This window comes from Clarias gariepinus, chromosome 1 (genome assembly GCF_024256425.1).
Source record: "Clarias gariepinus isolate MV-2021 ecotype Netherlands chromosome 1, CGAR_prim_01v2, whole genome shotgun sequence".
Lineage (NCBI taxonomy): Eukaryota > Metazoa > Chordata > Actinopteri > Siluriformes > Clariidae > Clarias > Clarias gariepinus.
Genome location: NC_071100.1, coordinates 21,883,382 through 21,905,850, shown reverse-complemented (window position 1 = coordinate 21,905,850; position 22,469 = coordinate 21,883,382). Strand labels below are relative to the sequence as shown.

At 38.7% G+C, this 22,469-nt stretch overlaps 2 protein-coding genes across 5 annotated transcripts in view; both read left to right on the top strand.

The window, feature by feature from the left end:
* Positions 1–14,110, top strand: part of tesk1b (testis associated actin remodelling kinase 1b) — a 33,379-nt gene extending 19,269 nt beyond the window's left edge. The window contains exons 3-10 of the mRNA XM_053502353.1: positions 974–1,022; positions 2,506–2,652; positions 2,787–2,869; positions 8,317–8,407; positions 8,522–8,605; positions 10,599–10,685; positions 11,311–11,407; positions 12,528–14,110. Of these exons, the coding sequence (XP_053358328.1) occupies positions 974–1,022; positions 2,506–2,652; positions 2,787–2,869; positions 8,317–8,407; positions 8,522–8,605; positions 10,599–10,685; positions 11,311–11,407; positions 12,528–13,570 (1,681 nt within the window). The 3' untranslated portion in view covers positions 13,571–14,110. The remainder of the gene's footprint in view (positions 1–973; positions 1,023–2,505; positions 2,653–2,786; positions 2,870–8,316; positions 8,408–8,521; positions 8,606–10,598; positions 10,686–11,310; positions 11,408–12,527) is intronic.
* A 106-nt stretch (positions 14,111–14,216) lies between these two features.
* On the top strand, positions 14,217–20,501 carry si:dkeyp-75h12.7 (uncharacterized). 4 transcript variants are annotated; one of them, XM_053500477.1, is made up of 8 exons: positions 14,217–14,287; positions 14,440–14,499; positions 15,160–15,283; positions 16,733–16,902; positions 17,130–17,356; positions 18,334–18,472; positions 19,168–19,295; positions 19,403–20,501. In XM_053500477.1, exons 2-8 carry the CDS (start codon positions 14,448–14,450, stop codon positions 19,883–19,885), a joined length of 1,323 nt encoding a protein of 440 aa, XP_053356452.1. In that variant the 5' UTR covers positions 14,217–14,287; positions 14,440–14,447; the 3' UTR covers positions 19,886–20,501. The 4 variants fall into 4 exon arrangements, with proteins under 4 accessions (XP_053356452.1, XP_053356469.1, XP_053356460.1 ...); XM_053500485.1 differs by having other exon boundaries at positions 14,238–14,254; XM_053500494.1 differs by lacking the exon at positions 14,440–14,499 and having other exon boundaries at positions 14,237–14,287.
* The last annotated feature ends 1,968 nt before the right edge of the window (positions 20,502–22,469 follow it).

The following is a 22,469-nucleotide window of genomic DNA, read 5'->3' as shown; positions in this document are numbered from 1 at the left end:
TTCAAATTGTATAAATCGATCATGTTCAAAATCACAATCATGTTCTGCCTGAAGGGGAAAAAAAAAACACCACTGGAGGTGGCCTACTAGTCTGTAATCCGGTTTCAAATGCATTTGACTAGAGGCATCGAACTATGTGCTAAAATTCTGGTCAGGATTAAAGTCAGATACGCGACTCACTTAAACGATGGAAGGCCATTTTAACAAAGTGGTTTATTGTACACTTACACTAATATGCAAATTTCCTTTATTAGTTTATAAAGTGTTTGACTTGACCATATCAGTTTGTCTGATCTCTCACACTATTATGCAAATCCTCACTGGTGTACTGGTGGGATTTCCCATGATCTGTTCGCTCCCTTTTCCCATCATCCCCTCGTAACTCCTGCACACCTACAGTACAGTTTACTCTGAAAACTTTCTATCGTGACAACAGACTAATGCAAAAATAATGATATAAACAGTGGTCCATTTTCCTCACTAGATCGCTGCGTATAGTAAACAAAGCTCTAGTTCTGTACATTAGTAAGCCCTGTTTATGTATTTAATATTTAAACACTTGCCATTTGCTGCTGATTACCTGTATAACAATTAGCCAGTGCTTTAAGTATTTATCTGACGTATGTACTGGCGAGGATGACATGTAAGGACAGGTTCTTGACTCTCCAGGTTGTGCATTAACAGCTGGAATCCTGCCAGTTCTGCAGTTCAGTCGTGTCCCAGACTAGCCAAGTGTGTAGTGGCGGATTAGCGAGCAGATAAAACAGCTAATAACCTTACTGATGGAGCTGCCTTAAAATAACAGCCGAGTCAGGATGAGATGTTTTGGTTCCCATAACCTGCTAGAGCTTGTGCTGGTTTTTTTTGGTTTGTTTGTTTGTTTGTTTTTTTTAACACACCCTTATTATCTTCTTCATGTGTTTCTTTTTGCAAGAACATGTTGTAGGTATTCTCTCTTTGTGTGTTTCCTTAGGTTTGTAGGAGTGTGTGTACACGAAGGACACCTCCATGCCCTCACGGAGGTACTGATTGATTTTTCTTTAATTCATTATACAGATGTGTGCGCCAAACAGTTGTGTATTAGGTTTGAGGCAAAACATTTGACTAAATATTCTTTAAGGTGACAGTCATGTACACGAAGATTATCATGTGATGTGAAATCTCAGCATTACAGGTTCAGATTTGTTCACCTTTTTATAGAACTAAGAGATTTTAGGAAACAGGAGGGAACAAAGGTGCTTCCTACATGCCTTTTTTTTGCCAAGTCCATAGAAAAAGTCCAAACTAATAATTATGTATAAAAATCTTGTTTCGCCTAAACGTTTTAGATACTTCAACTTGTATGAATTAACATGTACGTATGTGCAGCATTCACGTTTTTTTTTTTTTTTTTTTTTTTTCATTTATTCAGTACGAAATATCTTCAATGTACACACACACACCAACGTTACAGTTTTATTATATGTAAATAGATTAGGGAATTAAGTAACAACACCACAACAACAGTCAGGTTTTATTTTAAGACATGGAATAGTTCTTTTAAGAACAATATTGTGTCAAGTGCATTTATAAGACCCATCGAGCACCATGATGAAACTGTCTCTCATGAAGACCTTTCCAGAAAAGCAGGACTAAAACTGACCTCTGATGCAGAGGAGAAGTTCATTTAGAGTCACCAGCCTCAGAAATCACAGATTAACAAACAGCACCCCAGATTAGAGCCGTTATGAAGCTTTACAGAGCAGAAGTAGCAGATACATCTCAATATAACACATGTTTATAGGAGATTATTACATATTTTGGACGCCTTCAGTATTGTTTTACAGTGTAGAAAGAAATAAAAATCAGGAACGACCATGGAATTCGAAGATCCAAGCATTTGACTGGATATGTGCATTGTAGAACTCTTATTTATTTATTCACTTATTTAGCATGGATTTTGCCCATAAGTAACGTTTAACCTTTTTGAATTGCCTGGAGATTACCATCAGCCTGTAATGCATTAGCATCATGGACACATCTGTCAGCTGGTGTCTGATTACAAACATAATTCATGAGGATTAAGTGTGTTTTAATACTGCCTTCACCCATCCAATAACCTGGTCTACATGTGACCGTTAAATCGTACTTGCAATGTATAAAAACACCTTCAGGAAGATTGTGTGAAAGATGATATGGTATGTCCAGTCCCGTGCCTTACAGCTAGGCGCCAAAACGGACAGCTTTAAAGGGGTGCTTCTGTAAGCATGTGGGGAAATTGATTCCTTCTGCCTGCTTTCTTACTCAAGATCAGCTGTGCCAGCTGTCATCCATAGAGAGAGGACCTAAGACATGACACGAGAATGGAAACCAAGAAAAGCAAACACGAAGCGCCCAATAATAAAACTCTGCTCTCCGTCATCCCTCTTGAAATTCCATGCACGAGTACTTATTGTTGGATAAAGCATTATTGTCCTTTGTTGCCATTTTTTCCAAACAACCTGTGTGTATCTTTCCTTTGTGTAGTACATTAACGGTGGAAACCTGGAGCAGCTGTTGAGCAGTGACGTGTTTCTGTCCTGGGCTGTGAGGATGGGCCTCGGGCTGGACATCGCACGAGGACTGCAGTACCTCCACAGCAAGGGTATATTCCACAGAGACCTCACCTCAAAGGTACATACACACACACACACACACACACACATATATATACACACACACATACACATACGTATACTTGTACAAATACACACCAAACATTATATCAGGTGTTAATGTATATTTATCGTGTGTGTGTGTGTGTGTAGAATTGTCTGGTGCGTTGGGAGAACGGCCTTTGCACTGCTGTGGTTGGGGACTTTGGCCTGGCAGAGAAAATTCCAGACTACAGGTTAGTCAGTTCCTCTCCGAACACATTCACGTGTATAAAGCATTAGGAATATTGCACATGTTTAACATGAAGATGAATCGTCTGAATTTGCTGAATGTCACGAGAAGAGGAAAATAAGGAAAGAGAGCATGTGAAGATTTTAGCCATCAGAGCTCAGTGCATTAGTAACGTTTGGTCATCTCTGATTAGGCAGTTGGCACCCAATTTGGTGAGCTGTGTGTCTAAAAAGAAAGAAAACAGTAATTCTAACTAGAAGTGGGCAGTTCCCTCTCGCGCTTCTGAACCAAGAACAAGAGTACTGTGTACTGACGGTCACAAATCGGCTCTTCTTTGTAAAACCCAGGAAGACTTACTCATAAAACTGAAGTGGCACAGGTATGTGTGGCAACACAGCATTAGCCAATGACTGATTAAAAAAAAAAAAAAAAACCACAAAAAAACAAACAAACAACAAAAACAACAACCGCTTATACGGAAGTTCCGCGCTTCTGCATCGATGGAGGAGGCTTCAGACATCACACTGTGCATTGGTGTTTACTAATAGGTCATGTAGAACCAAAGTTACCATTACTTTTATAACATGTAAACCACCAGAATATGGGGACATCGTCGCAAAAATGTAGAACTCACAAAATATGATGATGAAGATTTAAATAATAACAATAATAATAATCACAGAAACAGTAGAAAACAACCATGAAAACATATGATCTTAGGACCCTGCGCTATTTCTTTGCATTTGTGACCCTCCCCTTTTTTCTCACATGTTTGTATAGTTGGTTAAAATTAAAAACAGTTCAGTTCATCACATTGCCTAGGTTGTGCTGAAAAAAAGGATATATTATTTATTATTGTGCAATCCTGAAACCCCCATATATTATTTATTAAAACATTATAATGCAAAAAATGCTCAAGAATACTCTGTTTTTTAAGGGCTACCTACTCTGACAAACAGTGCCGACTCCGTGCACCCAAAACTGTTTAGTCCTTTATTTATTTATTTATTTATTTATTTATTTATTTATTTTATTATTTATCTTCACATATGAAGAGATAAAGGTAAGGGGTTTGTAGGTTGGATCTTTGAAATGTGAAATTAATAGAAATATATGAAAGAAATCAAAATATCATATTAAAGGTCGAGTGTATTTATTGTTAGTTCTGTGTAGTAGACATCTTTTTCTGCAGGCAGATAAAGCCGGCCTGATCTGCTGGCTACCACCGCAAGTACGTTTTAAATCTGCAGGAAACACTGAAGTGAGATAAGAGAGATTCACAGAGATGAGTGTTTGAGATCGTTACGGTTAATAAATGATGTATCAAACTGGAGTGGAAGTTGGATTTCTGCGTCCTGGTCTGCTTCGGCGCAGGGAGAGGAGAAACAGGAGCGTTCAGTAAGAAGAGTCGGAGAGCGCATGCCTTTCGAGTCAGTGGAGTCTGTGACTGCTGTGTGTTTGGTCACATGGGGTGATTAGTCAAACCCAGTCGCTCTTTGCAGAGATGATGTGTGTCTCTGATGCAGGCTCAGTGATAACATGTAACATGGCTAATTTATGGCCTTGACATTTACTTGTAGCCACTGTATTTGCTCTTCATCTGTGGACTTTCACTTCACATTCGGTTTAGACATGTGCACGCGTTCAGCAGCCTCCGCAGTTATATAACACCGCTACAGTCGCTACAGGCAGCTGTGTGTATTTTAAGTGTCACTCGTGTTCCATTTCCGTTTTGCGTTTGTGTGTAACTTCCTAATGTTTTAATAAGTGTGTATTACATTGTGTGTGTGTGTGTGTGTGTGTGTGTGTGTGTGTGTGTGCGTGCATGCGTGCACATACTTGCCTATTTAGCATTGCTTATTCTGCTAAAAAAGCCCTGTCTATTGTCCTTTTAGTCTTTAATATTTCTTTACAGGTTTTTGGCTGGATGCATAATTTAGAGGTGTTTCAAGTAACAGATACTCTGTCCTGAAGTGTGTGTGTTTTTTTATGTGCATGCTTTGGGGGTTATATACAAGACTTTTTGGAAAGCATTCCTAATAAGGTCAAACTATTCCAGCACGAGGCTGCAGACTGGCACCGTGCCTCAAACGGCACTTCCCCAAACACTGTTTACTCTGCAGCTTCCTTACCCTGAAAACACTTTATTCACCTTCTCTCTCTCTCTCTCTCTCTCTCATTCTCTCTCTCTCTCTCTCTCTCTCTCTGTCAATCTATGAATCTCCATTCCTCTTTTGCCCGCTGCCCCCGCTTTTACTTCCTCTTTTCCTACTTCTCTCTTATGATTGATGCTGCTAGATTTGGTTTATTTATACCGTGTTATTGAACCAGTCCAAAATATCTTTGAGGAAGAACGTTTCAGCAGATTCCGGTGGCCGGTTATGGTGAATGTGATGACTGCTAATGGAAAGAGTTTTGCTTCAGCTTTCACACAAAAAAAAAAAAAAAAAACATTTTGTAGTTGATATCGTTAAAACAATATTGATGTGCCGGGGAGACGTCTTCCATAAATATTGTTGTGATTGACTTGATGGTCATCCGGGAGTGAACTTTTAAATTCATCGGTATATTTTAACATTGGTAAGATCAGACTGGATGATGCTCCAAAACACTTCCTGAACTTCATGATACATTTTCATCAAGCACAGTATACAGTACTGTTCAAAAGTACTGGGCCACCCTTCATTTATTCATATTGAGTTAAAGGATTTAGATCAAAATAAAGACAAACTATGCCAGACAGCAGCCTCATTTCCTCTCTCATCTGTTCCAACCACTCAGCGTTCTGCATCACCTGTATACTAATCACCGGCCTGATCATCTCTCATCATCTGCACCTGTTTCTCACTGCTTCATGCCTTAAATTACTTTTTTTAATGCCTGAATGATTAAAAAGTCACAAATAAAACACTTTCTGCTGTAACCTTCCATGTTCATGGACTGGACTCAATTCCTCAGGACTAATTACCAAGTATAAGAAAATGCAGCTCTTTGAAAGAAAATATTAGGAAATCAGCTGAAATCAAGCCTTTTGCACAGGTCTGTAAATCATCATTTATTAGTTACATGTTCACCTTCCAGCTTAAACTTTTGCAAAATGAAAGATATCAATAGAGGAACTGGTTAATGGTGATGTAGTTTGAGGTAAAATTTTAGCAAGTTGCTAAAGCGTTTTTTTTTTTTTTGTTTTTTCCGGCGTAGATCTTATTGCACAGATGATTTATATTAAATGCCTTTGAAAATGGAACTTGTTTGCTCTTATTTCAACTCATTAGGCACAACATTCAAAAGCATAATGACTTCTCTAAATCTTCAAACTTTGGGTCAAAGTTTTTTTTTTTTGCTTTATTTTTTCTGACTGTGCATTGGATTGTGTAAGAAGACCAGCTCGCACTGCTCAGAACTGTACTTTAATTAGTAGTTTTGTTTTTTTACTCGCAGCTTATGCCAACGGTAGTTATGAAGAAACTAAACACGCAGGGGTTTCTTACACACAAACTCCCTGCACTTTCCCCTTGGGGATGTCCATACAGAAAGAGAAAGTGAAGCCCAGAAACATGACACAAGTACAGTTAAACAGATTAAACAGTCATGTGCATTAAGGATAAAGTGTCTGTTACAAGCAACTTTGTCCTATTTCAACATCTCCCCAATATATTAATGAAGCAGTCAGGAAGAGAGGGAGAACAAGCTTCCACATGGAGTACCAGTGTGTACCTGTCCAAATAAAGGTCTCGATCTCCGTTTAAAGCACACAGGATTCTACAAGTATGTTCCTGTTTAGGGCAAAAATCATATCACAACGATTTTGGTTAATATTACGATCATGATTATTTGACTTTAGAACTGTAATAGATTTATTGAATAGTTTTTTCACAGTGAATTTTCATTCATTTCACTTCGATTGAAAAACAAACAAACAAACAAAGAGAAATACTGAAGCTTGGCTTAGTTAGTCTACAATGAAGAGCTCAGAATATGTTCTTTTGTGGTGTGGTGGTTAGAGTGTGTCATTGTTGTGGCATGGCTCAGTGGTTGAGGCATTGGACAACTGAAGGTCCCAGGTTCAAGCACCAGCAGTAAGTGGGGGACTTACTATACTGGTCAGAAAAGCAAAGCAAATTCCTTAAATACCTAAAAAAAAATCCCAGCGGGAAGGTTTAGCTGATATAGGAGCATGGCTGAGAGTAGTTCAGTACGGTCTAGTACTCTAATACTGAATACTACTAAAAGCTTCAGTGTTGATACGCAGCACTGTAAAGTGGGGAGAGCGACTGCCTGTCAAAACCCACACTTAAAACCAGTCACGGTAGAAAACACATCATCTTGAATAACACTTTGTCTAATTGGTAATAACTTCAAAGTGTCTGAATTGTGTCTGAATTGTCCCTGAACCGTCCGTGTTTTGTTTTGATCTTTTGTTACTGCTAGTTAACATGAGCGGGAGCCTCCACTAACACTGCAGCTGACTGACATTCCAAGCTGGGGTGTTTTTGGCAGGCAGAGGTTTGTTGCAAAATCTTAAATGTTAAATGTGTACCAGAATAAGTTGTGGTGATTCATGATATTCCAACAAGAGAGATGGCAGCTCAGACAAGCTGTGTGATGTGATGAGCGGAGATTATCTGTAATCGGGATGTGACTGTGCATGCACGGCTGCCTTTACTTCCTAATCACAGTGATGGGGTGCACTTATTTTCCTGGGATGTTTAAATAAAATGAAACGAGTTATGAAAATGTAAAAAGTTTATTATATATTATATTTTACATGTTTATATTATTTATATATATTTATTCTTTTTCGCCAAGTATGCATGAAACCGAGATGAAGTGAACAATATAAATGTTATGGTAGTAGTACTGGCAAGAATTTTCACCCTGGCATAGGAGTTGTGGCGTGGCGTGGCGTGGCATTCTGTGCTGCAGCAATGCTTGCACAAACATGATATGCATGGAAGAGCATTAGACAATAAACCTTATCAGTCCCCTTCAAAAAAAAATTTATATCTGAAGTATGTAACACAATATCTAAATATGCCAGGGGCATTTGGAAACGAGTGCCATAGACTGATAAAGTAAAAATGAAACTTTTTGAACACATTTATCAAAGCTGTGTCTGGAGAATAAAAGGAGCAGCGTTTGATGAGAAGGCGCCTTGCCAACTCTTAGGCGTGGAGGTGGATCTATGGTTATGATTCTGGTTATGGTTATAATCAATAATGACGATTTTGTGTGGCAAGCCAGTGGCACAGGAAACATTGCGGATGGCGGTAAATATGAACAACAAAAAAACGTAACAGCTTTAGCAATGGTCTCACAATCCTGACTTGTACACTGTCTGCAGAGACCATGCCTAAAAATCATCGGAGTATGTTGTAGGTTCATGGGTTAACTTGTGATCATAACCTGATGATAATTAAACCTTTTTTCACTTTCTTTCTCTGTTTGTAGCGATGATGCACAGACGCAGCCTCTCAGCATTGTAGGCTCTCCGTACTGGATGGCTCCTGAGGTGCTCAGAGGAGAGCAGTATGATGAAAAGGTGAGTCTTGATGCTACTTAACGTAGACCTTGTAAATAAGCCATTCTTATCAAACCCTTATGCTTTTATTCCTTTAGTTAGATTGTTCATGTTGTTGTGCGTGTCTGTAATCAGGTGGATGTTTTTGCCTATGGCATTATCCTCTGTGAGATCATCGGTCGGATTCAGGCAGATCCAGACTTCCTGCCCCGCACAGAGGCAAGTCAAAGCTCTTTCTGTGTTTCTCTGATTCAGAGCTCAGCCTCCAGCTGCGGACACCGTGGCATCAGTGATCTATATAAAATATATAAAACACTAAATATTTAACCTTATATAAAATGTGGTACACAACGTTTTTCTCTTTCTGTGTGACCTGTTCTATTGTGCGTGCTATAAATCAAAGCATTTATTGTTTTATCTGAATTTGACCTTGTTTAACCTATAAGTATGGCCCTTTATACTTGCTATATTGGTGCCATGTTGTTCTTTGATGAATCCAGTGCTGCTTCCTCACAGCTTTGAGTTGTAGTTCTTATCTTATCTTAAACCAGTCTTGCATAATTCATTAGATATTTTTATTAAAGAAAGATTATGTAACTATTTGGCCTAATGAATTACAGAGGTAATATCGGGCAGTAGTAAGGGTGAACAAGATTATTAACAAAAATATTATTTTAAAATAAGTGAAGGCATTTTTCCTGTAATACATGGTGTTCATTGCAATATATATATATATATATATATATATATATATATATATATATATATATATATATAGGCTTAATAGCAACACTATCGCTTTTAGCCATTAAAATCTGAACATTTTAGACATTTCTACAATACCATGTTGTAAGAAATATAAATATATTAATTATCCTTTTTCCTTAGGACAACATAGACAATTTAATAAAATATTTTATTTCATTTGAATCAATTACATAAACATAACAACTACAAGCAAAAATAATTGTCACATATGCGAAGAAATGCCATAGATGCTACCATTATTATTAAAAAAAATTTTTTTGTTTGTTTGTTTTTTCTGTGACCCCCCCCCCCCCCTAAAAAAAAAAAAATATGAGCATCAACATTTTTGCACCATCATTCACATATTTCACAGTTCTGCATTTAATTCATACTGTAATGATGTCTTTCTGCATAGCATGTACAGGAGAAAGGACAGCAGCAGGACTTCCATAAAAAAAATCTGTTGAGGGAATGTCTGTTTATAGGTGCTGTGATAACTTCTTTTTTTTTTGGTTTGGTTTTGCATTTAATGATGGACTCTTTGGCACATAATACTGGACTGTAGTAGTGTTATGTAATGTAGGTGTTCTGATAAAGCACTTTATTGACTCTATCTGAATGACAGCTTGCTGGAGACGAAGAGCAAATTAAAGAAAACCTGCTTAGTTTAGAATCTAGGACAGAGCTTATTACTGACCTGACCTTTTAATTGGTGATGAGAAACAAATCACTGTGTGTGTGTGTGTGTGTGTGTGTGTGTGAACTAAGAGTGTAATCTGGTTTCAATTCCCCCACCCAAACTTGGAACACCTGTGTGTTGGGTGTTTGGATATGCAAACTTGGCGTTATTTATGGATGCGTTTGTGCACAAAGGCATTCTGAAAGGAGCCTTATTACTAAAGGTGTTGTCCTTTCTCCTCCAGTTATTTGGCATTAATTATAAAGGCACTACTGGGTGAAGTGAGAAACCTAAATAGGGCAAGGCTGCAAAGCCAATGTGTTTAGTACCTAATTGTGGATTGTGTGCTCCCCTAGTGGAGGTCATTGTAGGTTTAAGTTGTGTGCAGTGCCCCCTTGTGGTTACTGCTGCTGCTAGTTTCAAGTTTTATTGTTATATGCACAGTAAAGAAACACATGTCCCCTGTAAAATAAAATTCTTCCTTTGCTATCCCCCAATAAATGCCACTAAAAAAAGTAAAACAATAAGCAAAAAATAAATATGGGTATTAAATAAATAGGCATTAAAAAAGGATAGATATCAAAAATGGAGTTAAAAGTATAATATGGAAATATGTATGAAATGAGTATCAAAATATATGTTGCATATATTACATATGCATGTTACATTCTGAGTACGTGATACTACACGTCTAACAAGAATACAAGTGTGAATAAATGGAACTTTCTTACCTGGGATAAGCAGAACTGCTCTGTGAATTTTGCGCGTTTCTATATCTGTGTGCAGGATTTCGGTCTAGACGTGGATGCATTTCAGCAGATGGCAGGAGAATGTCCCCCTGCTTTCTTCAGCCTAGCAGTCACCTGCTGTTGTGTAAGTCTATCTTCCTTTCCTAAACATGACGTGCACGCAGATTTCCAAATCAGTACTCGCCCCACAGATGTGTGACAAATGAGTACGATTAGGACCAGAACTGCTTCAGGACATCTTAACATCACTTCAGCAAGTCTCCGGAATTCTTACTGGAGCAATGCCGAAAACAAAAAAAATATCTTCCTCTTAAATTTTTTTCATTAAGAGGACAAGTAGACCCAAACCATGACAGCAAAAAAATAAATAAAAAGAACAGTAAATAAATAAATAAATAAATACCCCTACCCAGTTTTTCCCTTACCTGTCACTGTGCTTGAAAGTTTTAGATTATTAGTTAGACCTCATCATATTATTATTTGTTTTTTTATTTTTTAAATAAATTAACATTTTGTAAGCGAACTCGTATCTTCTTATTATTTAGTTTTTTTTCTATTGAATTTCCAATTTCATGTGTAATGTGAAAATGACTTCATTTCTTATCTTGTAAAACTGGCCACAAAGTTTGACTAACATCAATTTAAAGTTGGTCTCAATAATTTGTACATATTGTTTAATTTAAATATATATGAATGACCTTTCTACTGAGAGCTATAATGTCTAGACCCCTTGTCGTTCTTCTCCTTAGATGAAGCCGCTCGGTCGTCCTCCGTTCTCGGAGATCGTGTCTGATCTGGAGAGGATCAGTGCTGGCCAGCAGGGGGCGCACACGGGACCTGTGAAGGGTGAGTCTGCAAAAATATCTATCTGACTTTTAAATACATAGGGTTTTGTGTGTGTGTGTGTGTGTGTGTGTGTGTGTGTGATTCAAAGTTTTTTGGCGATCACACAAAATATTAATACCATTATACATAGATAATTATCTACACAGTTTGCTTTACAATTTTGTCATATAAATAAACAAGAAACTTGGGAACACAAAAAACAACAGGGTTCATTCATTTAAAAAGTGTTTTGGGAGGAAAAATGCTATTATATAAAATGTGTGTTTCGCCCATTTCTCCCAGATTTTTCGCCCATTTCTCTTCAAATTTACCTTCCTGTAGCCTCATGGAGAAAGTAATTTTTTTCAATACAAAGATTTCATACTAATCCTTAATAGTTGGATTCTCCAGCGTACACCATTTCTTTGTTCTAGCAGCTACACTCTGGATTCCAAACACACGTTTGATTTCAGATTTTTGTGGAAACCCAAAGAGGAGTTCACCCAATTATAAGTATTAAATACAAAGTTTGCTAAAGAAAAAAACATTCTTTGGGAGGTGTGTGCACACGTGTGTGTGTGTGTGTGTGTGTGTGTGTGTGTGTGTGTGTGTGTGTGCGCACGTATGTGTCCCCCTCTTTTGAAGTCATTTTAAACGATTCCATGGTTTACCTGATGGTCGAGAAACTGCAGCTGCGATTCTACTAGTATAGGGAGGGATGTTGAACCTGCGCGTTGGGAGTCTCAGTTAGAGCTTCATGGGATGATAATGATGAAAGTGATGTAATTAAACATTATCCATAAGCAACTTTCTTAGAAGTAATCAAATTACTTTTTTAATTTTTTTTTAATGCTGTTTAGTCAAGGATTTTAAACAAAAAATATTTGACCTACTCTGTATGGCAAAAAGTATATAGAATATTAAATATACAGGTGAATGTACTTTCGGCTTTGTAGTAACAGTTTGAGGATGACCCACAGCAAGTAATGGTCAGGTTTTTAGGTGATGGTTGAGGTAAATGTTTCTCATCTCCCATGTCTGTATGATGATTGTTATATATTATATATATATATATATGATATGTATAAAATTTCCCAATGATGTGCCTGACGTCTGTTGTGTTTTTCTTTTCCATTTCTAGCTGAGCCAGTCACACCTAGTTCCAGGTTTCTGTTTGATAGAAGATCGTCTTTGGATGCCATGGTGGAGGATCGTCTGTCCCTGAATAGATCGGATGTGTTATCTCCGATCCAGAGCACGCCAGCACGCGTCAACCCCTTCTCTCAGAGGCACGACCTCAATGGGGGCCGCATCAAACTTTTCGACACGCCTAGCAAATCTGTCATCTCGCTCACCTTTACCCTGCCTCCACCTCCCGACCCCTGCAGCCCCACGACCTGTGAAAAAGCCCCGTCCCGATCCCACAGACGTTGCCAGTCTCTGCCCTGCACACCAGAGGACATCCAGTCATTAAGGAGTAACACGGACAGAGACGCTCAGCCGAGTGTAACGCCTCCGGACGCTAACGAGTCTCCGGCTCGCGTCGATAATCTTCCCAACATGGACAGTGATAGCATGGCAAACATTTACACCGAGGTTGAACATGATGGTGTGTTCTGTTCTCAAACAGATGTTGAAAATGGGCGCAAAATCGTAAAAGACTTTATTCATGAAGAACTGGAAGAGGAAGATTGCATAGGGAAGGAGAAGCTAAAGGACTCCAGTTGTCTAGCAGACGACTCTGGTGTTCCCATAGATCTTGAGTTGATGTCCATAGATCGCCTGACGGAGGGGAGCTTAGAGGAAGCCATGGACTGCATCAGCTCCCCCAGCACACCATGTGATTCACCCAAACCCTTGACCAACGGCTGGGACCAACCTGTATCGAACAGACCCCCATGTTTACCCCCTTTACCCGATCTGGACAACAACAACAGCCCTGCGCAACCTTTGAATCTACCAGTCAATGGTTTCCACGGTGCCACGACCCCAGCGACCCCTCCGGAACAGGATGAGGTCGTAGCGTGTTCAGGCTGCTGCCTGGCGGGGTTCAGTTTTCCGTCTATGTGCATCCGCGGGCCGCGCCACAACCCATATAAGAACTTAAACGGCGATTCTGCCACGAGGGAGCTGCTGTGCAGAGTGCAACCTGCCTCACCTCCTGCACACAGCTCACACGCTTAGTGATGAACTGCATGAGAGAGGACACTGCACATTTATCTTATGCCTTAAAACCTGCTGCTGTTGCACATTTCTTAGAGAAAAAAAAGTGTTGATGAATTGCGCAGGGGCTTTGTGGGATGTTATTGATTTTGCCCAGTGAGTTTGCTCCTTTGTTTAACATAATTGTTATGCCCTTCTGTGGATTTAATGAACACTTTCTTAAGGAAAGAGAATATTGTAAAAAAAAAAACAAAGAAAAAGAAAATAAATGTCGATTGCACAGCTGAGCTGTTGATAATAAGTATATCATTAGGAGGTGCTGCGCATTGTGTACCTAACTATGCCTATGTATTTAAAGAAAGAGAGATCTAGTAAGTTGTAAATTATTTTATTTTCTGTACGGTCTTTATTGCCTTGCTTTTCTGTAACGGCACCTGAGAAGTCTATATATGAAAACGAATGTTCTAGATTGTTATTGTTTCTGAAAAGAATGAGATGTACAAGTTTGTTTAAATGTTATTTTATTAAGGAAATTAAATTGCATTAAAATATGAAACATGATTTGTGTTTGAAGTTGCTTGATTCCACTAGAGAGGGCTGTTGTCTGTCTGTCTGTCTGTGTGTGTCTCGTGATCTCTCTCTCTCTCTCTCTCTCTCTCTCTCTCTTTCTCTCTCTCTGGTCTGTTGCGCGATTGTGTTCTTAAGGTGAGCTTAATAAACCCCTTCACTCTTCTACTGGTAAGTACTGTAGAGAGAGATCCTTTCAGTAAAAACAAGAAATTAATAATAATAAGTGACATCTTGGTTGTGTATTATGGCTGAGGTTAATTTTGAGGAATCCGTTGAATGGCCGTTTAATGTCCGGATCTATTTTCTATTTTCAATTTCAGTTGTTGTAATGTTGGATGCTCCTCTAATCTTATCGGTGATTTCTTTCCTGCTAAACATAGGTACATTTTATTTCTTTAGTTCTCTAAATTTATATATATATATATATATATATATAACATCATATATAAGAGATCCTTTTTAATATATATATGTGTATGTGTATATATATATATATATATATATATATATATATATATGTGTGTGTGTATATATATATATATATATATATATAATATAATGTGTATAAATATATGTGTGTGTGTGTATATATGTATATATATATATATATATATATATATATATATATATATATATATATATATATATTAGGTTAAAAAGGATCTCCTATATCACACATACATACATATACACACAAAATGTGTGTGTGTGTATATATATATATATATATATATATATATATATAAAATGTGTGTATATGTGTGTGTATATATATATATATATATATATATATATATGTATATGTATGTATGTGTGATATATGAGATCCTTTTTAACCTATATATATATATATATATGTATATACATATCAAGTTATAAAACAGGCTATAGATGAGGTTAAAAAGGATGCTTAGATATGCAATTGATTGTCCGTGTGTGATGTGATGTATATGTATGTGTATATATATATATATATATATATATATATATATATATATATATATATAAAATATTAGTATGTATTTATGTGTGCATGCTAGGGCCTTCGTTGTCTTCATGCACTACTCATGTAAGTGTTAAGGATTTAGGCTGTTCCCTGCACTGGAGCTGTTCTGATGTCAACACCACCATGACAACCTTTACTGTCCAGGCAAAGGCTCAAGGGTGGGTGGGTTTTCAACACTCTCTCTCTCTTACACACACACACACACGCATGCACGCATGACCTGTTGGCCACAGTTTCAGTTTTACACAGAATACGATTTGGTGATATACTGTAGATACAATCACATCTGTGAAACAGTTGAATATCTCAACTATTCAGAAACCTGAATGCACTTTAGAGGTGACTGGTATGAAAGTGTGTAAGAGGCACCCGCTTCTGCATACATACATGCAGGATGGTGGAAAGACAGAGCGAGTGAGGAAGCAACAGCTGGAACATGCTGCGCATTGGCCCTGATATGAAACTCGAATGTGGTTTAACTCGATGCCACAGTACAGGCCCCATCCCTGCATATATATCCTCGCATTGTCTCAGAAACGAAAAAAACAAAACTTTCGTTTTACTTTCCTCTGACTCAGTCATGCCTGATTGAAGAGAGATGAGTCAAATTAGTTTTTTTGAGGAAACAAGTACATCAGTTTAATTCATCATGATGTGTTACACTTCTCACTCACATATTTTAAGCAAATTCCATTTCAAATATTTGACTGGATTGTACAGGAAAATGACATCACAATTAAAAACCAAATGTTCTGTAGAGACCTGTAACAAAAAAAACTGACTATAAGAATTGTAAAGCTGCGACAGTATTCTAAATATGACATTCAATCGGGTAGTCCGTTCGAGGATGTCACAGATCATCTTATGGTGGCTTAGTGGTTATCACAGGTGCCTGGCACCTCCAGGTCATGGGTTTGAGTCCCGTGTCTGGTCTGTGTGCATGGAGTTCGCATGTTCTCCCTGTGCTTGGTGGGTTTCCTCTGGGTACTCCGGTTTCCTCCCACAGTCTAAAGACGTGCAGATTAGGCTAACTGGCGTTCCCAAATTGCCCACTGATCATCTTCTGTTAGTTTCGGGTACACGTGTCATAGTGGTTAGTACTGTGGCTCCACGCCCTCAGGATCGAGGGTTTCATTCCCACCTCGAGTTTGCGTGTGTGAAGTTTACATTTTCACAGGGTACTCTGCTTTCAACTCGCAGTCCAGTTTCTTTCCATGTAGTGTGTTTTTTTTTTTTTTTTTTTTTTTTTTGCGCCCTGCCATGGATTGGCACCCTGTCCAGGTTGTACTCTACCTCACCTCGTGCCCTGATTCCCCTGGGATAGGCTCCAGACCCCAATGGGATTAATGGTTTTCAATGATTAAGGTCTGGGGAGTTTCCTCGCCATAAACCCAAAATTTTGATGATTTGCTTACCGAGCCACTTTATCATTTTTCTCTTATGGCAAAAAGCTCCATCATGCTGGAAAATGCAGTGTTAATCACCAAACTGTTCTTTGATGGTTGGAAGAAGTTGCTCTGGGAGTACCATTCTTTATTAATACATAATGTACAGTCATGTCTATTATGGACCGGAATCCACTTATTTGCTGTGTTTGTATTTTGCAGAGCAGAGTGGCAGGATGTCCCTCACTGTGTCCAGGTGTCCTCCAGTAGTTGTGATCTGTCTCAGGTCTTCAGAGATTTAGATCTCTACAATTTTGTCAAGCTGGGACTGAACCAGGAACATGGAGAAATTAACTGGACCTCAGCAGTGTTGTGTGACCCAGTCAAAGATGGTTTGTTTCAAGACTTTACTGGGCTGTTTAATATAAGTGTCTCTCTTTAAATAATAGTAAAGGTATTATAAAGAGTTTTTTACATTGTTGAAATGATGTAGATGTAGTTTTTTTTTTTTTTTTTTTTTTTTTTACTTACACTGGAATACACAAGGAATTTGGTGTACCGATGTAATTATAATACACGTTATGTAATGTTTTACTTCACTGTATTTCTGTTTCTCCAGCAAATGCAAGTTTTAGTCCCCCCTTACTGTCCCTCTATCTGAATGAGAAAGAGCTCTGGGTGGAGGTGAGGATTCCATGTGCTCCAGATGCTCTCTGTGAGACTATAGATGAGGATGAGGAGGGTAATGAGGAGGGTACTCCACCATGCTGTCCCATTAGTGACAACCTACCATTTGTGAACACCACAGTGACTCTTTATAATAAACATAATAAGACGTCTAAACAGGTAATAAACTCTGCCACGCACCTGTTTTTTCTCTTAAAGCATTACTTCACAGAGAAATATTGACAAAATATTAAAGCCATACAAAAATGTAGCACAGGCTATGTTACAATCTTCGTTATACGCTGCCTGGCCAACAAGAAATTCGCACACTCTAAGATTTCAGTCAATCACCTTTATCATTGATTACAGCATACAATGTGGAGGCCAGTTCATGTGTGAAGGTTTCTCATAGTCCTAGGACCACTTTTTCACAATGTGAATCCTGGAACATGCCTGTGCCGTTAGGGAAGATTAACTCCATAGATGTGATAACTGGTTACTCAGTACATTCAGGTCGTCAGCTGACTTTGTTTTGTTGCCACATAAAGTTGCTAAGCCTAGACCTGACCAACTGAAGGCTCCCCAGATCATAACACTGCCTCTAGAGGCTGCTACAGTGGGCACTATGCATGATGGGTGCATTACTTCATTCACTTCCCTTCTTAGTCTGATGCACCCATCACTCTAGATTAGTTTCAACTCAACTCATCACATCAGACCTTTTTCTATTGCTCCAAAGGCTAAATATCCATGTGTTTTCATGTCCACACAGCTGTTTAGTCCCTTTCAGGTCTTGATAATGTGTGAAGGGTTCTTAACCCAGTTCCAGTCATTTTAAATCTACTTAGATGTTTTCTTCACTTGATGAAGCCCAATAAAGTGACCCTTCTGGAATTGTGACTTTTCTTGGCCAGCAGTGTCCTTAAATGATGTTTAATGTCGATGTGATGCCAGTTTTTTTTCATCCATTTTAAGCTGGTTCTGTGATTAACATGAAAAATAAAAGCCATTACTCTAACTTGTGATCTCCCAGTGATAAAACATGTGTTTTTGCTTCATTTTGTAGTCCATGGAAATCAGTTCTGTAAACCTCAGTGCTTGTTGTGTCTATTGTTGTGTTATTATTACACTTACTGACTGGTCTGTTGTCCTCACAGACTCGCACTGAGGATGTAATGGATAGTCTGTGGAAGCTCCAGTTTGTTGGGCTTGTTCCTGGTCAGGAGTACTGCGCTGTGGCCCGCTTTGTCTCCTCTCCTCTCTCTAACCCAGTGTGTGTTACCATCCCACCGCTGAGTAAATAGTGCAATTGATTTTTACTCTTTTTTTATTTTTTTTTAAACAAATTTCTTTTTTTTTTTTAATGCAGCAAATACACACCGATCAGCCCTAAGATTAACACCACATAACTAATGTATTAACATTGATTATTACTTAAACACCAACAAGCTGGTAACAGGATCATGGGCACCCAAGCCTTATTCATGCTAATGTGGACCAAAGGCCAGCCCACCTGATCCAGTCCCACAAAAATGCTGATGCAGCACAAATTGGCGGAAAAAAAAAAAAAACAGAATAGAAAGGCACCAGAACACCCAGTCAACCACAGTCAGCAGTGCACCGGGCCAGGCATTCAAAGAGACCAAGGCCACTAACCTGGGCTTTAAAATCTGATCAATATGATCAAGGACCCACAGGATTCTCAGGACAAACAAGTTCAAACCAAAGCACCCAAAAGATACACTCCCAACATCCTGGTGCCAGACACCACAGCTCACCCCTAGAGGTCTTGTGGTGTCATTCTCCAAAAGAACTTACTCACTATTATAATGTTATGGCTTATTGGTGTGGACTTGTCACCAGGTTATATTTGTAATTTTAAAAAATATTACCATTTTAACAATACTTTTATTTTACTGCATTTTCTGTCCTGTCATGAGTATACTTGATCTACACTTACAGTTATGTGTGTCTTTGTGCATGCCTTTCAGATAACCCAAATCTTTATGCCTTGGCTGTGTATGGAGTCTGCATTGCTTTTCTTGTCATTGTGGGGTTTGTGCTGAGGAAAAGGTTGTGTCAGCGTGCTTTGACAGACCTCAGACTCCCTAAATCTCTGGTATTGTATACTGTACATCATAGCTCCGCTCACAGATTAAAGAGTTTTATTACAAGCATCTGCCTTTGGAACAAAACATCTTTAAACATTCATGTTTGTCTGTTCAGATGTCCCTTCAGATTCAGGACCAGGAGGGTTACGTTGTGGATGAACCGAGACAGACATTCTTTGAAGAAGAGGAATCTATCGTCCATGTATCCATCGTCTCCCTTAACCACACACTTCCTTTGGAAACCCAGGAAACCTCGTCCTACTATCCATACCTGCAGAGTCTTGGGGACAGATATTACACTACATCCTTTCTGCATGACCAGTTTAGTGATAAAAATCAGGAGACAGATTACCACTCGACAGAAAAAGATGGTGTTACTGATGCTTGTGTAATTTCAGCTCAATATCTATGGCCACGTTGGTCATCTCTTCCTGCTCTCAGAACAGGAATGGTTTGTTTGTTGGGGAACTTTCTTTCTTCTGAGACCTCAGGGGTTCCCTTAAGCTCGGTCAGAGTAGCTGGAGATGTACAGATAGCCAAGACGGGGTCAGATCATTCTTTTAAAGCACTTCCAACCCTGTACAAGGGTGGTGATTAATCTTGGTTTATCAGTTTACTTTTCAGCACAGCTGTTTTGTTTTTTTGCTTGTTTTTTAACCCTATTGCTGATGTACTGTATATGGAAATGAGATTTGCCAAGATGTATGTCTTTCAAAATATGATCCTTGACTGTATATATATAAACTTGTGCTTATGATCAGCTAGTGTTTCATTTTATTTAGCCATTTGGCATACGCACTTATCCAGAGCAACTTACATTTTATCTCATTAAACATCAGGGCAGTTAAGAGCCTTGCTCAAGGGCCCAACAGTGGCAACTTGGTGGTCATGGGGTTTGAACTGGGGACCTTCAGAACCGTAGTCCAATGCCTTGACCACTGAGCTACTCCTGTACCCCTGATTTCTCCGATTACTACAATGGTAAGGCATGGCATAATTGTGAGGTTAGATATGGATAAAGGCACCCAAAACACCATAACAGATTATTAAACTTGTTAATGTTGCATAAAAATGGGCAAAACATGGCCAGTTGGCGCTGGTTTCTCTTGTGAGGTTATTAAGACAAAAATGCAGCTTGTCATTTTCACTTTTTCGGAAACTGGAAAAGTATCAACTGCTCCATCAGTTTTTAAGGTTATGTACTGCAAATCTACATATGGAATCATTTTATGTCACCTCAGTACTATACTGTATTTTATGTATAAATAAATCAGATGGAAAGACCCTCAATCTGTTGATGATATTAACACAATCCAAAGCTGGTGCTGATTTTGGGATTCACCCATACAGCGGTGTGACTCATTTCAGTAGGCAGTCGTAAATCCTTAACTGTTGGTTTTACCCCCTATGGACGTTCTTCTGCGTAAATAAAAGAAGGGGATGGGGTACACACACACACACATGCACACACATGCACACCTCCCTCCCCCTCCCCCACTGACTCATTGTTGCCTGCGATGGCTCAGTTTTTCATGGCGCACATTTTACTGCTTTACTGTGCACTTTATGCTGATGGAAGCATTTTTCTTAAAGTGTTGCAAACCAAAATTAGGCCCTAAGGAGCACTACTGACTTTTGAGTAAGTCCTGTTGCTGTGTACGATGACTATCACCCCTCAGTGTTTAAGCTGCTGCCTTTTTGATTTATTCAAAGTAGACCAGTGGAAAGAAGTGCAGTTTTTTTTTTTTTTTTGCTGTGATGTAGACTGACACTTTATTTGTTTTGTGATATGTACAGGTTTGAGCCTGCAGTGAATTATTCATTTAATAATCAAGATAGAAAGTAAATAAATAAATAAATACCATGGTAGGTTTCATTGCTGCAGTTTTAAATGTCAAGTTTCGAGTTGACCAAAAAGAAAAGTAGGAGAGTGACAGGAAAAATATGTGCTGCTTTAATAAAGCCACAACCCACAACCCTGTCAAAACACACGCTAAAAAACAAAAGCAGGCAGGTACGAGCTGTAGACTGACTGAAAAAAAAAAGGTAAATGTGAGGGAGGAAAACCCCCGACATAACATTTTAAACTCAAGTTGAACACTGTCAAATTATTGAATCAGCTTTCAGTTCTCAATAATGAACTTATTTTATTTACGCGTGCACTGGATATGTACTGAATCAACGTACGAATCCTTTAGAAACATACAGTTTCATAGTTTATTTTTATTCAATTAACAAATTTCAAAATAAATGAACAGTGGAAAAATCCAAATCAAATCAGTATTTGATGTGACCACCATTTGCCCGCGAAATCAGAATTTCCATTAATCCAAATCAAGAAGCTCGGCAGCTAGGTTGTTCTAAACAACTTGGAGAACCAACCACTGATGATCTGTGGATGTGGGCTGTATGTATGTTTGGGATCATCGTTCTACTGCCGAATAAATTTTGGGCCGATCAGATGCCTCAGATGGATATGTATCTGCCTGACCAAAACTTGCAAGGAACTTCCGCCATGCTTAAGTGTTGCCTGCAGACACTCATTACTATACCGCTCTCCAGCCCTTCAGCAAACAACCTGCCTTCTACTGAAGCCAAATATTTCACATTTTGACTCATCGATCAAGTGCACCTACTGCCATTTCTCTGCACCCCAGTTCCTATGTTTTCGTACATAACTGTCGTATTGCTTTTGGGCTGCAGTTCTTCCTTCCAGACAGTAGATGGGTGTAATTGGGTCCCACTGGTTTTCACCAGTCCTTTGCTGATGGCGCTGATGGACATTTTTTGATTCTGGCGGGAAGTTAGCTTGATACGTCTTTCACCTGTTGCATAAAGTTTCCTTGGCTGACCACTGCGTCTCCGGTCCTCAACACTTCCTGTTTCTTTTCTTCAAAATAGCTTGAACAGCACTTCTTGAAATCACATTCTGCTTAGAGATCGTTGGCTGGTAGAGAACTTGCTAATGCAGTATATATTATTTTTTTTTAACAACCTTGTATTTTGTTGCTATGCTTCAATCCTGTCCTGTGACCTGTGACACGAAACTGTCTTCCACAACCTCAATTTAGCAGTTTGGCTGTTCCCCACCCAGTTTTACGCCTCCTACACGGCTTTTCTGTTTCAATTAATGACTTATTTCAACCTAAATATGAAACTGATGCTCATTAGAACCTGCATGG

What these genes read in the sequence shown, in the direction of transcription:
- si:dkeyp-75h12.7 (XM_053500469.1), top strand. Translation starts at nt 14,364, where the DNA reads ATGGCTGAGGTTAATTTTGAGGAATCCGTTGAATGGCCGTTTAATGTC. An exon ending in TTCTTTCCTGCTAAACATAG is followed by an intron (nt 14,500 to 15,159) that starts GTACATTTTATT and finishes TGTGCATGCTAG; the next exon opens with GGCCTTCGTTGTCTTCATGC. An exon ending in GTGTGACCCAGTCAAAGATG is followed by an intron (nt 16,903 to 17,129) that starts GTTTGTTTCAAG and finishes CTGTTTCTCCAG; the next exon opens with CAAATGCAAGTTTTAGTCCC.